Genomic DNA, 17,353 nt, shown 5'->3' on the forward strand with positions numbered 1-17,353 from the left:
GAATTTCTACAATTATTGACATGACCACTACAGAGCAGGTATTATTTAGGTGGTGGATCATTCTCAGCACTGCAGTGACACTGACATGGTGGTGGTGTGTTAGTGTGTGTTGTGCTGGTATGAGTGGATCAGACACAGCAGTACTACTAGAGTTTTTAAATACCGTGTCCACTCACCGTGTCCACCTACCTAGTTGGTCCACCTTGTAGATGTAAAGTCAGAGACGATCGCTCATCTATTGCTGCTGTTTGAGTTGGTCATCTTCTACATTTACATTTACATTTACAGCATTTAGCAGACGCTTTTATCCAAAGCGACTTACACAATGAGCGGAACACGATGAGCAATTGAGGGTTAAGGGCCTTGCTCAGGGACCCAACAGTGGCAACTTGGTGGTGGCGGGGCTTGAACCTGCAACTTTCTGCTTACTAGTCCAGTACCTTAACCACTGAGCTATCACTGGCCCATCTTCTAGACCTTCATCAGTGGTCACGGGCTGCAGCCCACAAGGTGCTCTTGGCTGGATATATTTGGTTGGTGGACTATTCTCAGTCCATCAGGGACAGTGAGGTGTTCAGGAGTGATCGTATCTGACTTTACATCTACAAGGTGGACTAACTAGGTAGGAGTGTCTAACAGAGTGGACAGTGAGTGGACGCGGTATTTAAAAACTCCAGCAGCGCTGCTGTGTCTGATCCACTCATACCAGCACAACACACACTAACACACCACCACCATGTCAGTGTCACTGCAGTGCTGAGAATGACCCACCACCTAAATAATACCTGCTCTGTAGTGGTCCTGTGGGGGTCCTGACCATTGAAAAACAGCATGAAAGGGGGCTAAAAAACATGCAGAGAAACAGATGGACTACAGTCAGTAATTGCATGTGAGTGTAAAAACAAGGAGGTGGTTTTAATATTATGGCTGATCAGTGTATATTATGGAAGCTTTGGGATTTTAGTATTTAGGCTTTTTTTGCATTTTTCTACACACACACACACACACACACACACACACACACACACACACACACACACACACACACACACACACACACACACACACACACACACACACACACACACACACACACACACACACACACACACACACACACACACACACACACACACACACACACACACACACACACCTAGAATACAGACCCCTCCACAATTATTGGCACACCTGGTTAAGTTCAGGAAAAGGGGTTATAAGAAATTCATCTTTTGGTTGAACCTCTAACTGAAGTACATTTATTCCGAATTTAAAAATCTAAATTTGTCTGCCTCTGCTAAGATATTATAAATAGGTCATTATTGGATCTTCCAGCAGGACCAAAGCATATGTCCAGATCAATACAAAAATAGTTTACTAAATACAAGTAGTCTGCCATGGTTATCTCAGGCACCGATCTAAACTCCATAGAAAAACTTGGCCCGCCACATGATTTTACATGAGCTTAAAAGACGTACGATTGTTGTGATGGTTCGAGTAGTTACAGAGACGCACTTATAATTTAATGGGACACCTGCGGCTTTAAGCAGCAATCGTTGACATCGTAGTCATGCCAACTGACTTTGACTTTGCTAAGAAGCCATGTCACTTTTACGTTTTAGTGGCAAAAGAACGCGGGGTAAATAAATTCAGTAGCGTAAAAAATAATCTAATAAATAGAAGTTAATTCTCCTGCAATCCGATACAGAAGCATCGCTTGTTAGTAGTAGACGTTTATATTCTCAGTTGTTTAGCGAGTATGTTACAGCGTTTCAGTTACGAATTTATCGTAATTCCGTAATTAAATACGCTTGTTACGTTACTATAGCAATTAACTCGTTAGTGCTATTTAATAAAACCGACGTAACTGTATTTTGGAGGGAGTTGTCTGTCTGTCTAGCTGAGGGCAGAACGTTTGTCTTAAAATACCCTGTAAAATCGTACATAAACTGCATCTCCCACAATGCATGCCGATTTTGCGACCCGCAAAGTGACCGTATCCTGCCTTTAGATGGCAGTGTTTCCACATCAGTGTTTAAGTGAGGCGGTTTTCCAACAAGTGATGTTGAGAAATATTTACAAATAATCCCAACATGTACAGGTTTGTGCTTCAAGAAGAAAAACCTGTACGTCTCTTGTGTTATGAGGCGTGTCTGTGGTAAAGGAGTACAATATAAATATAGATTTACATTATAAATATACAGTATAAATTTGGCATTTTGACACCAAACTCAGAATTTAGCCTCCAAGAAAAACAAAAAATTGCCCCTTTGAGGACCACCATAATGCAGGTGTGGCCATAATGCAGGTGTGGCCCTCCAATTGACCTGACCTGACTGTGGGAGGTAACCAGAGCTCGCAGAGACAGTACGACAGTGCTACTGTGCTGCACAAAGTAAACCAATAAAACTAAATGCCCCTTTTAAATGATATATAAGAACTAAGCCGAGGTCAGACAGTTTACTTGTCTTTTACGGTCAGGCCCTTTTTCCATTCAGCGCAAACAAGGAGAAATTATCGTTTGCTGAACGTTACAGTATTTATGAAACCTCAACACAGACTCACTTAATATACTTAATACACTTAATATAGAAACAGAAAGAGAGAGGAATGAAACAGATGCAGGATGTGCAGTTTTGAGAAAGAATGTGAGAGAAAAAAGGAGGTGGAAGGAAGATAAAACATACAACCCCAAATCAGAAAAAGTTGGGACAGTATGGAAAATGTATTAAAATAAAAATGCAGTGTTCCTTATATTTACCTTGACATTTATTTGATTGCAGACAGAATGAACCCGAGATATTTCTGCATTTCAAGCCTGCAACACATTTCTAAAAAAGTTGGGACGGGAGCAATATAGGGCTAGTAATGAGGTGAAAGAACTAAATAATGATGTGATTCCAAACAGGTGATTGTGATCAAGAGTTGGTACAAAAGTCTTTGATGAGCAAAGATGATCAGAGGATCTCCAGTTTGTCAACAAATGCATGAAAAAAATGATTGAAATGTTTAAAAACAATGAACCTTAAAGAAAGATTGGAAGGGATTTGCATATTTTTCCCTCTACAGTGCATAATATCATTAAACCATTCAAGGAATCAGAAGGAATTTCAGTGCGTAAAAGCCGATGGTGCAAGCTTAAGCTGAACGCCCGTGATCTTCGATCCCTCAGACGGCACTGCATCAAGAACCGCCACTCAACAATAGCTGATATAACCACATGGGTGAGGGATTACTTTATCAAACCTTTGTCAAGCACTACAATACAGAGTTACATGCAAAAATGCAACTTAAAACTTTACTGTGCAAAAAAGAAGCCTTATGTTAACCATGACCAGAAGCGGCGTTGAATTCTCTGGGCTCTGAGGCATCAAGGATGGACCATCACACAGTGGAAACGTGTATTGTGGTCAGATGAATCAGCATTCCAGGTCTTTTTTGGAACAAATGGATGCCGTGTGCTCCGGACCAAAGACAAAAAGGACCATCCAGACTGTTATCAGGAACAAGTCCAAAAGCCAGGGTGTATCATGGTATGAGGCTGTGTCAGTGCCCTTGGTAAAAGGTAACTTACACTTCTGTGAAGGCAATGCAAAATCACATGCTGCACACATTACAAAGGCATGGCTGCAGAAGAAGAGGGTACGGGTACTGTTGCACATCTTAAGACGTGTTTGCAGGAAGAACGAGACAAAATAAAAGCTGAAACACTAAATCACTTGGTCTCCTCGGTGCCAAAACGTCTTTTAAGTGTGGTGAAAAGGAATGGCAACATTACAAAGTGGTAAATGCTTTACTGTCCCAACTTTTTTTGGAATGTGTTGCAGGCCTGAAATACAGGAATGGATGTTTAATAATAAATGAAATACATGAAATATCTCGGGTTCATCCTGTCTGCAATGAAAAGTCGAAGGAGAATCGGGTTTCAGTGTTGGGCTGCTTGATCTTCTGCTTATGTTCGGCCGACCTTACAAAGCGAGAATGTTTTCTTCTCCTGCCTCTTATCCAGTTCTCCCTCCCAGCCTTCTTCCCATTCCCCTCCCCCTACCTTCCTATTCCTCGCCCTCTGTCTCTGGCTTTGCTGATTGAAAACATCTGGCTCTGCTGGCCTCCGCACAGCTGAGAAACTCGGAGAGGAGAAGAGCAATGCCGAACCCTGCGAATGGGAGGGACATCTGGAGGACAGAAAGGATGAAGGCGAGAGAGAGAGAGAGATAGAGGGATGGCAATGTTCCTCGAACGACACCTTGAGTCAATCACTCACATAGTTTCATGGTAGAACAACAAAAGCTGACCATGTTCTTCAAGTTTTACACGCTAAAAGGCCTTTTTTATTCAGCCACCATTTTATTTTTGCGTACTATGTTTTGCTGTTGTTTAGAAAATCTAATTATCAAGAGTTTATGACATTTCCATTCCCTGAGTGTTGCTCAACTCCTTTTGAAATGTGAACCGTGTTTAACCATGTTAACTATGACATGACTATGACTACGACACCATGTACACGTCTCTACATTAGGACCCAGCAGGCTTATTCACTGATCAGCCATAACATTAAAACGACCTCCTTGTTTCTACACACTCCATTCCATTTTATCAGCTCCACTTACCATATAGAAGCACTTTGTAGTTCAACAATTACTGACTGTAGTCCATCTGTTTCTCTGCATGCTTTGTTACCCCCCTTTCATGTTATTCCTCAATGGTCAGGACCCCCACATGACCACTACAGAGCAGGTATTATTTGTGTGGTGGATCATTCTCAGCACTGCAGTGACACTGACATGGTGGTGGTGTGTTAGAGTGGATCAGACACAGCAGTGCTGCTGGAGTTTTTAAACACCTCACTGTCACTGCTGGTCTGAGAATAGTCCACCAACCAAAAATATCCAGCCAACAGCGTCCTGTGACCACCCATGAAGGTCTAGCAGCAGAAGATGAGCGATCCTCTCTGACTTTACATCTACAAGGTGGACAAACTATGTAGGAGTGTCTAATAAGAGTGTTTAAAAACTCCATCAGCGATGCTGTGTCTGATCCACTCATACCAGCACAACACACACTAACACACCACCTAAATAATACCTGCTCTGTGGGGGTCCTGACCATTGAAGAACAGCATGAAAGGGGGCTAAAAAAGTATGCAGAGAAACAGATGGACTACAGTCAGTAATTGTAGAACTACAAAGTGTTTCTATATGGTAAGTGGAGCTGATAAAATATAGTACCTTGTACCGTCATCAAAGTGCGAATATGAGAACATTTTTTTTTTAATAAAACAATAATTATTAAATAACTAATATTAAATAAATAACAAATAAATAACAATTTTAAAATACATTTATATATTACACAATATTATATTATATATAATACATTATAGTATTATACTAATTATATATATAATTAATATAAATTAGTTTAAATTATAAATAATAATAATAGTAATAAAATCCCCTCATTTTCTAGCTTTATGGATTTGGCTGGGAATGGTTTTAACCATTTTATTCATATTAACAAATTATTAATTATCTTATTAATTGGAGCACCTGTATCTAAGTCTGCAGTGGTCACTTGTATACATAAACTGCATGAAAAGTTAATTCAGAAGAGCAGCGAGCTGGACGAGAGCCTGAATCTGACTACAACCTCAAACAGTGACTGCATTCATCCCTCCATCGGGGGTTGTTAGGCCGACAAATCTACACAGTTTTCCCAGAGGATGTGTCCACTTTGTGTCGGAAGTCTGAGGTTTCCCACAGTCTTTGATTTTTGGTGGTGAAGAAAGCGAGCAAGGGATGAAACACAGGTAAAAACAACACATTTACTTAAAAAAAGAGGGTGGGGGGGGGTCTACTTTGTTTCTGACGACGTTGTTTCTGAAGATCTCGATGTACTTTTCTGCATTAATGCTGCCATCACAGAAGTGTAAATTAACTTTGCCAAGGGCACTGACACTTCCCCATACCATGACACACCCTGGCTTTTGGACTTGTTGCTGATAACAGACTGGATGGTCGTTTTCTTTGGTCCGGAGCACACGGTGTCCATTTTTTCCAAAATAAGACCTGGAATGCTGATTCATCTGACTAAATTGCCCCTGTCCCAACTTTTTTTTTGGAATGTGTTGCAGGCCTGAAATGCAGGAATGGACGTATATTAACATATGAAATTAAGTTGAGCAGACAAAACATGAAATATCTCAGGATCATCCTGTCTGCAATCCAATAAAAGTCAAAGTAATTGTAAGGAACACTGCATTTTTATTTTATTTGCATTTTCCATACTGTCCCAACTTCTTCTGATTTGGGGTTGTACATGGACCATTCATATCTCCCACAGCCAAAGAAGTTCAATAGCAAAGTCCTGAAATTGTTCGCAAATGGTGTGTGCTGAAGTATGGTGATGACCTGTATCCTGGCATCATTACAGATTACACATACTGTATATGTATTCACATACAGAAACATTCCTGTTACCCAGTGTTCAATCCTGTTACTAAATAGTTTTTTCCCCAAACAAAGACAAACCACTTTTTTGTTCAGTTATGTTTGTTCCATCGTTTGTTCAATTGTATAATGGATTACGGTGGATGGATGACAATGGATGGATTACGATAGATAGATAGATAGATAGATAGATAGATAGATAGATAGATAGATAGATAGATAGATAGATAGATAACAATGGATGGATGGATTACGATGGATGGATGACGATGGATAATGATGGATGGATGACGATGGATAATGATGGATGGATGGATTACGATGGATGGATGGATTACAATGGATGGATGGATTACAATGGATGAATGACGATGGATAGATGGATGGATTACAATGGATGGATGATGATGGATAATGATGGATGTATGGATTATGGTGGATGGATGGATTATGATGGATGGATTACGATGGATGGATGGATGACGATGGATGGATGAATGACAATGGATTACAATGGATGGATGGATGGATTACGATGGATGGATGGATGACGATGGATGGATTATGATGGATGGATACATTACGATGGATGGATACATTACGATGGATGGATACATTACGATGGATGGATTACAATGGATGGATGGATTATGATGGATGGATGAATTACGATGGATGGATGGATTGCAATGGATGAATTACGATGGATGGATGGATAGATGGATGGATGGATTATGATGGATGGATGGATTACGATGGATGGATGGATTACAATGGATGGATTACAATGGATGGATGGATGGATTACGATGGATGGATGGATGGATTACGATGGATGGATGGATAGATGGATGGATTACGATGGATTGATGAATTATGATGGATGGATAGATAGAGGATGGATGGATTACAATGGATGGACGGATGGATGGCTTACGATGGATGGATGGATAGATAGAGGATGGATGGATGGATGGATGGATGACAATGGATGGATGGATGGATGGCTTACGATGGATGGATGGATAGATAGAGGATGGATGGATGGCATTATTAATCTCAAAGGGAAAGTCAAGCATTACAGCAGCTCAAGGTACATTAAAAAATATTAAGTACGAAAAAGGCTCAAGGTACTTTATAAATGTACAAGATAAAAAATATAAACTTGATGTTAGAATAGCCTGCATTTGCAATAATATTAATTATTCAAACAAGCAACCAACCATTTATTTGTTTGTTTGTTTGTTTTAGACAATGTGTGTGTTCGAAAACCTAGCAAGCTTCCCTGCTGTCTACTGCTTACATAGGCAGCTTTCTCAGTAGAGAGGATTCCAATAAGGCATCGACTTATAAGTCAGGTTATTCGGATGCGCTACTTAGACAGCGATTTGGATTCCAGACGGCTGTTATTTCCATGATCACATAATTACCGGCTGCTATAATCATTGGTTCATTCTCACTGCCGCTTTTTTGAGAGTTCTCTCACTTTTCTTCTCTTCAGCTTCTTCTTAAGCAGGAGGAGATCTATATAAACAATGTGGTTAAGTACTGTAGAGGCACAGAGGAGACCTCCATGTAACGCCCCTACAATACCACAGCTGAACACGTCCTGACCTACAAAACAAATGCACAAACAGAAGACAAGCTGAATGAGCTGGAACACAAACAAACGTATCTTTATGGATGTAATGATTAGCATGTAAGCTTAAACTGACTTCCAGTCAAATTAATGTGTTATTATTTAATGGGTTCATGTTAGGGATAAGGGTTTAAGGCTGAATCCTCGGTCATTGTAAATCATTTAAAATCATGGTAACAGTAGTTCCAGAATTGTTTGCACCACCTCAGTCTACCTCATATACTGTAGCATCTAACATTTAGCCAGAACTAAATCTGAGGATCTGGCGATACCTGAAATGAAAAGATTTTTGACAGGAGTGTCACAACGATTTGTGGCCAGCAACTTCGTCTGAAAGCGGTCCAGGTTATGCTCAGCCGAGTACATGGCTCCCAGGTGAGCACCAAGATAGTGGATGTTAGACAAGGGTGTGGCAACTTCTTGATACACCAACTGGAATAGAAGAAAAACAGACTTAAATAACTAAACATTGCATAATCTTATTTAGTTAGCGATAATAAAACACACCTACACTGATCGGCCATAACATTAAAACCAGCTCCACTTACCATTTAGAAGCACTTTGTAGTACTACATTTACTGACTGTAGTCCATCTGTTACTCTGCATGCTTTGTTAGCCCCCTTTCATGCTGTTCTTCAATGGTCAGGACCCCCACAGGACCACCACAGAGCAGGTATCATTTAGGTGGTGGATCATTCTCAGTACGGCAGTGACACTGACATGATGGTGGTGTGTTAGTGTGTTGTGCTGGTATGAGTGGATCAGACACAGCAATGCTGCTGGAGTTTTTAAACACCTCACTGTCCCTGCTGGACTGAGAATAGTCCACCAACCAAAAATATATCCAGCCAACAGCACCCCATGGGCAGCCTTCTGTGACCACTGATGAAGGTCTAAAAGATGACCAACTCAAACAGCAGCAATAGATGAACGATCGTCTCTGACTTTACATCTACAAGGTGGACCAACTAGGTAGGAGTGTCTAATAGAGTGGACAGTGAGTGGACACGGTATTTAAAAACTCCAGCAGGGATGCTGTGTCTGATTCACTCATACCAGCACAACACACACTAACACACCACCACCATGTCAGTGTCACTGCAGTGCTGAGAATCATCCACCATCTAAATAATACCTGCTCTGTGGTGGTCCTGACCATTGAAGAACAGCATGAAAGGGGGTTAACAAAGAATATATGGTAGGTGGAGCTGATAAAATAGACAGTGAGTGTAGAAACAAGGAGGTGGTTTTAATGTTGTGGCTGTTGTAATGCCCATACCTTGTCTCTCAGTTTGGGGTAGTGAGTACAGGCCCAGTTGAAAAGGTGGTTGGCGAATCTCCTCTTGTACTCTAAATAGTCATCACCTCTTTTTCTGACGGTAGTGTCCTTCCACTCTTCGAACCATTTATAACTGACCATTGCTAGAATGGTCATGCAAGATTTACCTACAAAAAAAGAGAACTAGCTTGTAAATTAGGTACAGAAAACAAACTGTTGTGTATTGATCACACCAATACACCAATGCTGCGGTATCATTCATTTGACAAAAGGTATATCAACCTAATCAGGCTTTGGCTAGTCATAAATGGCTGTCTATCCTTTTATTGGTCATTACATGAACTTCAAAATCATGTGCTTGTGAACATTTGCATCCCAAATCATATCCTACCATACTAAACACATGTAACACATTAATATGGCCAAAAGCCAAATGAGATGTCTAACAAGCTTATGGTCAGGTATTCACAGACCATTGGTCATATAGTGTATGTAGACATAGTATGTGGTTTGAGATGCTTAACAGGAAAGCACATTTATGCATTTTGTTATAGATATCAAGAATATCAAGCCCATGTGTTTTAGGCCAGTCCTAAAATTCCCACTGTAAAGCATTACATCACTTTGGTTTTAACTACAACCCCAAATCAGAAAAAGTTGGGACAGTATGGAAAATGCAAGTAAAATAAAAACAGTGTTCCTTACATTTACTTCGACTTATTTGATAGCAGACAGTTTGAACCCGAGACATTTCATGTTTTATCTGCTCAACTTCATTTAATTTTTTTTAATATAACTTCATTTCTGTATTTCAGGCCTGCAACACATTCCAAAAAAAGTTGGGACAGGGGGCAGTTTAGGGCTAGTGATGAGGTGAAAGAACTAAATAATGCTGTGATTCCAAACAGGTGATTGTAATCATGGTTTGGTACAAAAGCAGCATCCAGGAAAGGCTGAGTCTTTGATGAGCAAAGATGATCAGAGGATCTCCAGTTTGTCAATAAATGCGTGAGAAAATTATTAAAATGTTTAAAAACAATGTACCTCAAAGAAAGATTGGAACGGATTTGAATAATTCTCCATCTATAGTGCATAATATCATTAAACGATTTAATGAATCGGGAGGAAATTCAGTGTGTAAAGGCCAAGACGGCACTGCATCAAGAACCACTCAACAACAGCTGATATAACCACATGGGTGAGGGATTACTTTGACAAATATTTGTCAGGCACTACAATACAGAGTTACATGCACAAATGCCACTTAAAACTTTACTGTGCAAAAAAGAAGCCTCATGTTAACCATGTCCAGAAGCGGCGTCGACTTCTCTGGGCTCTGAGGCATCTAGGATGGACCATCACACAGTGGAAACATGTATTGTGGTCAGATGAATCAGCATTCCGGGTCTTTTTTGGAAAAAATGGACGCCGTGTGCTCCGGAAAAGGACCGTCCAGACTGTTATTAGGAACAAGTCCAAAAGCCAGGGTCTGTCATGGTATGGGGGTGTGTCAGTTCCCTTAGCGAAGGTCATTTACACTTCTGTGATGCAGCATTAATGCAGAAAAGTACATTGAGATCTTAGAGCAACATGTGCTGCCTTTAAAACGTCCATGCATTTTTCAACAAGACAATGCGAAACCACATGCTGCACACATTACAAAGGCACGGCTGCGGAAGATGAGGGAACGGGTACTGGACCGGCCTGGCTGCAGTCCTGACGACCCCGTACTGTTGCGCATCTTAAGACGTGTTTGCATGAAGAACGAGACAAAATAAAAGCTGAAACACTAAATCACTTGGTCTCCTCGGTGCCAAAACGTCTTTTAAGTGTGGTGACAAGGAACGGCAACATTACTAAGTCGTAAATGCTTTACTTGTGCCAACTTTTTTTGGAATGTGTTGCAGGCCTGAAATGCAGGAATGGATGTTTATTAACAAATAAAATGAAGTTGAGCAGATAAAACATGAAATATCATGGTTTATCCTGTCTACAATGAAATAAAATTTGGGTGTGTACAAAGTTTAAGTCACGTTTGAAGCTATACCTGGGTGACGGATCTGTGAAGTGGGGTCTTTGGCAGAGGGAAATGTGATCACCATCATGGGTATGTTTTCTGGCGCGTCATCTTTTCCCATACTAAAAAACTCATCCATCCTACAAAAATAAACATTTTTAAGAGAAGCAAAGAACTCCAAAACTTATTACAGTGCCGCTTTACCATGTATTCAAGTGCAACTATGTATAACATTAGTAAAGAATACAAATGCTGGGTTCAGTCATGTTCTTCTCAGTGCCTGTAATAAAACTGTTCCAGCTTGAACGCAGAGTACAACAAAATTATGTCGAAATGGAAGAATGGCAGGAAGCCCAGAGTGGGGATCCACTGTGGTTATGCTTGCTGCAAGGTTTAGGCAACTGCACCACCCTGTGTAGGCTTTAAGCAAGAACAAGTCTGAACAGAAACCCATGCAATGATTCCATAATAATTGTTTCTCTGCTGACCTAGTCGGGACTAAAGTACAACCCCAAATCAGAAAAAGTTTCTTACATTTACTTTGACTTTTATTTGATTGCAGACAGGGATGAACCTGATATATTTCATGTTTTATCTGCTCAACTTCATTTCATTTATTAATAAACATCCATTCCTGCATTTCAGGCCTGCAACACATTCCAAAAAAAGTTGGGACGGTAAAGCATTTACCACTTTGTAATGTTGCGTTCCTTTTCACCACACTTAAACGACGTTTTGGCACCGAGGGGACCAAGTGATTCAGTGTTTCAGCTTTTATTTTGTCTCATTCTTCCTGCAAACACGTCTTAAGATGTGCAGAATTCTCCACACATTCTCTATTGGGGACAGATCAGGACTGCAGGCAGGCCAGTCCAGGACCCGTACCCTCTTCTTCCGCAGCCATGCCTTTGTAATGTGTGCAGCGTGTGGTTTTGCATCGTCTTGTTGAAAAATGCTGGACGTCCCTGGAAAAGACGACGTCTTGAAGGCAGCACATGTTGCTCTAAGATCTCAGTGTGCTTTTCTGCATTAATGCTGCCATCACAGAAGTGTAAATGACCTTTGCCAAGTGCACTGACACAGCCCCATACTATGACAGACCCTGGCTTTTGGACTTAACAGTCTGGACGGTCCTTTTCGTCTTTGGTCCGGAGCACACGGTGCCCATTTTTTCCAAAAAAGACCTGGAATGCTGATTCATCTGACCACAATATACTGTATGTTTCCACTGTGTGATGGTCCATCCTAGATGCCTAAGAGCACAGAGAAGTCGACGCCGCTTCTGGACATGGTTAACATAAGGCTTCTTTTTTGCACAGTAAAGAATTAAGTGGCATTTGTGCATGTAACTCTGTATTGTAGTGCTTGACAAAGGTTTGCCAAAGTAATCCCTCACCCATGTGGTTATATCAGCTATTGTTGAGTGGCAGTTCTTGATGCAGTGCCGTCTGAGGGATTGAAGATCACGGGCGTTCAGTTTAAGTTTGCATCCTTGGCCTTTATGCACTGAAATTCCTCCCGATTCCATGAATGGTTTAATGATATTATGCACTGTAGAGGGGGAAATATGCAAATCCCTTCCAATCTGTCTTTGAGGTTCATTGTTTTTAAACATTTCAATCATTTTTCTCACACATTTGTGGACAAACTGGAGATCCTCAGATCATCTTTGCTCATCAAAGACTTTTGTACCAAACCATGATTACAATCACCTGTTTGGAATCACATAATTATTTAGTTTTTTCACCTTATTACTAGCTCTAAATTGCCCCCGTCCCAACTTTGGTTGGAGGTATACTAAAAAATTAAATGAAGTTGAGCAGACAAACCATGAAATATTTTGGGTTCATCCTGTCTGCAATCAAATAAAAGTCAAAGTAAATGTAAGGAACACTGCATCTTTATTTTATTTGCCTTTTAAATATCGTCCCAACGGTTTCTGATTTGGGGTTGTACTTCTACCACTAAAAGGCCAAATTAACTAATAAAGAAAAAAATGTATGCATGTGGATCTGAATTTGCATTGATACTAACATTCCATCCATATCATTAGACTTAAAAAGCCAAAGGTTAGTCGAACTGATGCCCAGTTCTTCCTGTGTGGCATCGAAACCCGAGAACACTAATAAGGATCCTTGTCCGGGTGTCATGGAAGTCAGCCGATTCTGAACCTCTGCAAGGTAAGAATCAGATTTAGAGATAAATGTAATGTTTCTAACGTTCTTATTGTACTAAACACATAGATATTGATGTTGTTATGATGTATAGTGGATAACTGACCTGGTTTGGCACTTATTTCCGGTGGTAAAAGCTTCTGAAAAGTGTTGAAGACTCCACAGTTAGAGATGATAACAGGAGCTCTCACTTCCACATCTTCTTGACCTTTCCTTACAGTCACACCTATTAAGAAGCAACAAGTACGTCTGTTTTAGCACTGATCCATCCACCTCAGGGTCACGGCAGGTACAAGTCATCAAGCTAAAAGCAGGAAACACCCCGGACAGATAGCCAGTCCATCACCAGGCACACACGTTCACATCTAGGGCAATTTAAGTATGTATCTCCAATTAACCTGACTGCATGTCTTTGGGTCTTTGGACTGTCGGAAGAAATCAGAGCTCCCACATGGACAAGGGGAGAACATGCAAACTCCACACAGTAAGGACCTGGACTGCTTTAACTGGAACTCAAACCCAGGACCTTTTTGCTGTGAGATGACAGCATTACCCAAAGAGACGTGTTTAATTAATGCCAGTCCTGTTGAATCTAAACATATTTAGCACCGCTCAATGGTTAGATGTCTGTGAATACACTCACTAGCTAATACCACCACCGAGATTCGAACCCCAGATCTCAGCTTAGGTGTACTAGCAATATTTACAGCAGCTGTTAAGGCAAAATAAGGCTTTTGTTCAATGTAAATAACTGATGAATAAATTCACATCAACTAAATAATTGTTAATATAATAAACTTATTTGTATAATATATATAATTCCTATCCAGTAATGTAACATAGACTAAAAGGTCTACAACACTATGCTTATGAGGAAAAGATAAAGGATATTAAGATATACACCGATCAGCCATAACATTAAAACCACCCCCTTGTTTCTACACTTACTACCCATTTTATCAGCTCCACTTACCATATAGAAGCACTTTGTAGTTCTACAATTACTAACTGTAGTCCATCTGTTTCTCTGCATGCTTTGTTAGCCCCCTTTCATGCTGTTCGTCAATGGTCAGGACCACTACAGAGCAGGTATTATTTAGGTGGTGGATCATTCTCAGCACTGTAGTAACAATGACATGGTGGTTGTGTGTTAGTGTGTGTTGTGCTGGTATGAGTGGATCAGACACAGCAGCGCTGCTGGACTTTTTAAACACCTCACTGTCACTGCTGGACTGAGAATAGTCCACCAACCAAAAATATCCAGCCAACAGCGCCCCATGGGCAGCGTCCTGTGACCACTGCTGAAGGTCTAGAAGATGACCGACTCAAACAGCAGTAATAGATGAGCGATCGTCTCTGACTTTACATCTACAAGGTGGACCAACTAGGTAGGAGTGTCTTTTAGAGTGGACAGTGAGTGGACACGGTATTTAAAAACTCCTGCTGAGAATCATCCACCACCCAAATATTACCTGCTCTGTGGGGGTCCTGACCATTAAAGAACAGAGTAAAAGCAGGCTAAAAAAAGTGTGTAGAGAAACAGATGGACTACAGTCAGTAATTGTAGAACTACAAAGTGCTTCTATATGTCAAGTGGAGCTGATAAAATGGACAGTGAGTGTAGAAACAAGGAGGTGGTTTTAAATGTTATGGCTGATCGGTGTATATCCATTCAAATCCACAACACAATGAAGTTCACAAAAGGAAAGAGGACTGAATACTTTGTAAATCCAATTACAAATCCAATTATGGGTTAATTTTAGCAGTGCAATTGAATAGAGCAGTTTATAAGCTGAACCAGGTAAAGACTGACTAAAAAAAGCTGGAAGGTTTACAATCAAGACAGTTAACAGTTTTAACAGTTCAGTAAATGTATTACACTTCATTGAAAATAGTTAAGGGATTTGTTCTAAAGAAAATAAAGGACACAGGAAAATAGAATGGTTTTCTTGCCTTGTGACATCAATGATGGATCTACAAACTCACCATATGCAGCTCCATTGTCGTCAACCAGGATGTGATTCACGGGTGCACGGACGAGCACGTTTCCACCAAACTTTTTAATGACTTTGATGATGTGGAATGGGATTTCGCTGGCACCCCCTTTTGGGTAGTACGCGCCACGCTTGTAATGGTGCAGCAGTAACGCATTGATCACGATGCTGGAGTCTCTGGGAGGAACGCCTGTCGGAATAAAAATAGCTTCAATCAAAGACTGCTCCCCAATGTACCGATTACGTCTCACTATCCCGAGCCATCTTTTCGAAATATTATCTTGATTCTTAATTATCAACAGCATACACAATAGAAATAATAAAAACGTGTGGACTTTCCACTTTTGAGGATGTTCCTGAGGCAGAAATAAGAGTGTAAATCCCAGATTGTGATACCTTGTTTAAGAGTTAAAGTAACGACAAGAAAAATCATTTTAAATTACGTTTACAAGTTTAACAAATTTTCCATGACTTCCTGTTTCACTGGTTTATAAATACAGTGGCACAGAGACCTTATTCCCTGAGTCGTTCATTAACATGTTGGAGATTAGAGAATAAAAAATAAATTATATACATAACATATTTCAAGTAATAATGATTCAATTAGCCTGGAAAAACATGCAGGTGACTATAGTGAGATCTACTATCTACAAATCCCCATACCAACAAAGTTTTAGAATTTACATGCCAAAAGGAAGCCATTGGACCCTGATGTCACAAATAAGTTATACAGACAAATTGACAACACACAATTAAGGTGGGTTGGTGTAAAAAGACAGATAGTAATGATCTAACACACTTCCTTTCTCCAAAACCACTGGGATCCTTCTTATGATACATGGCATTACAGACTCAATCAAGTATAAGGATTAGAATTATTTAATTTGAAATAAAAATCTTTTGTTCTATGCCAATTACTGTAACAGGGACAGGGTTGGATCTGCCAACAGAGCGACAAACTATGCACAGAAAACCTAAGATCAGATATTTTTAAATGTTTTATTGAGGAAGACTCTATGCTATTATGCTGGCAGTGGGGGAAAATGGTCCACAACAAAATTAAAGCAAGCAGTGCCGATGTGGGACTGTGTCATGTGGGGGGAGTATTGGTGCATGGACCAAAATTGACTGGACCAAATACGACTTAGGTCCTGCACGCAGCAAGTAGTGCTGAGGGAATCATATGAACGCTTATATGAATGGAAACATTGTAGAAATAAAAAATTATCATTTATAAACATAGTTTTAAAAACAATGCGTTGACTTAAAATATTGACAAATACGTCAACGTCATGGACTAGGTCAACCGATCGTGGCAGCCCTAGTTGCAGGGATCATAATCTATTAACCTTACCATAAAAAATATAGGAGAATATCATTTGGAGATCCTTGTTGGAGGTCAGACTGTCGGCGACTGTTTTAGCGCTAGTGCCTACAAGCCGAAAGATAGAGGAGCAGAGATCAGCAATGCCACTTTTTAACAGGAACAACGCCACCCACTGGGGAATCAGCTTCAGTGTAGCCAGGTATTGTGTTTGTCTAGCTGAGATCTTCAAAGATCCAACAAAAAAAAAAACATTTTTAAGATTAAACAGATCTTTCAAAGTAAGGGAAGACCACTTTTGAGGATACAAGTGATAAAAAGTGCCTTACCTTCATGAGCTTGAAAAACTTCTCTAAAGCTTCTTGGTCATTGGGAAACTGCTTCTTTAGGTGTTCTTCCATCTCATGTTTGCCACTCCAGACGGTGTATTTCCTTTGTTGCTCTCCACTACCAATCACAATGGTGTCAAAATGAT

General features: G+C 40.2%; 1 protein-coding gene across 1 annotated transcript in view; it reads right to left on the reverse strand.

Annotated features, from left to right (window-relative positions):
* Positions 1-7,635: 7,635 nt before the first annotated feature.
* Positions 7,636-17,353, reverse strand: part of LOC134322041 (inactive all-trans-retinol 13,14-reductase-like) — an 11,703-nt gene continuing 1,985 nt past the window's right edge. Inside the window, exons 2-10 of the mRNA XM_063003912.1 lie at positions 17,208-17,348; positions 16,909-17,104; positions 15,547-15,744; positions 13,667-13,786; positions 13,421-13,559; positions 11,417-11,526; positions 9,370-9,536; positions 8,361-8,520; positions 7,636-8,063 (exon numbers count right to left, since the gene is read on the reverse strand). Coding sequence (XP_062859982.1) covers positions 7,906-8,063; positions 8,361-8,520; positions 9,370-9,536; positions 11,417-11,526; positions 13,421-13,559; positions 13,667-13,786; positions 15,547-15,744; positions 16,909-17,104; positions 17,208-17,348 — 1,389 coding nt within the window. The 3' untranslated portion in view covers positions 7,636-7,905. The remainder of the gene's footprint in view (positions 8,064-8,360; positions 8,521-9,369; positions 9,537-11,416; positions 11,527-13,420; positions 13,560-13,666; positions 13,787-15,546; positions 15,745-16,908; positions 17,105-17,207; positions 17,349-17,353) is intronic.

Source organism: Trichomycterus rosablanca, chromosome 10 (genome assembly GCF_030014385.1).
Source record: "Trichomycterus rosablanca isolate fTriRos1 chromosome 10, fTriRos1.hap1, whole genome shotgun sequence".
Lineage (NCBI taxonomy): Eukaryota > Metazoa > Chordata > Actinopteri > Siluriformes > Trichomycteridae > Trichomycterus > Trichomycterus rosablanca.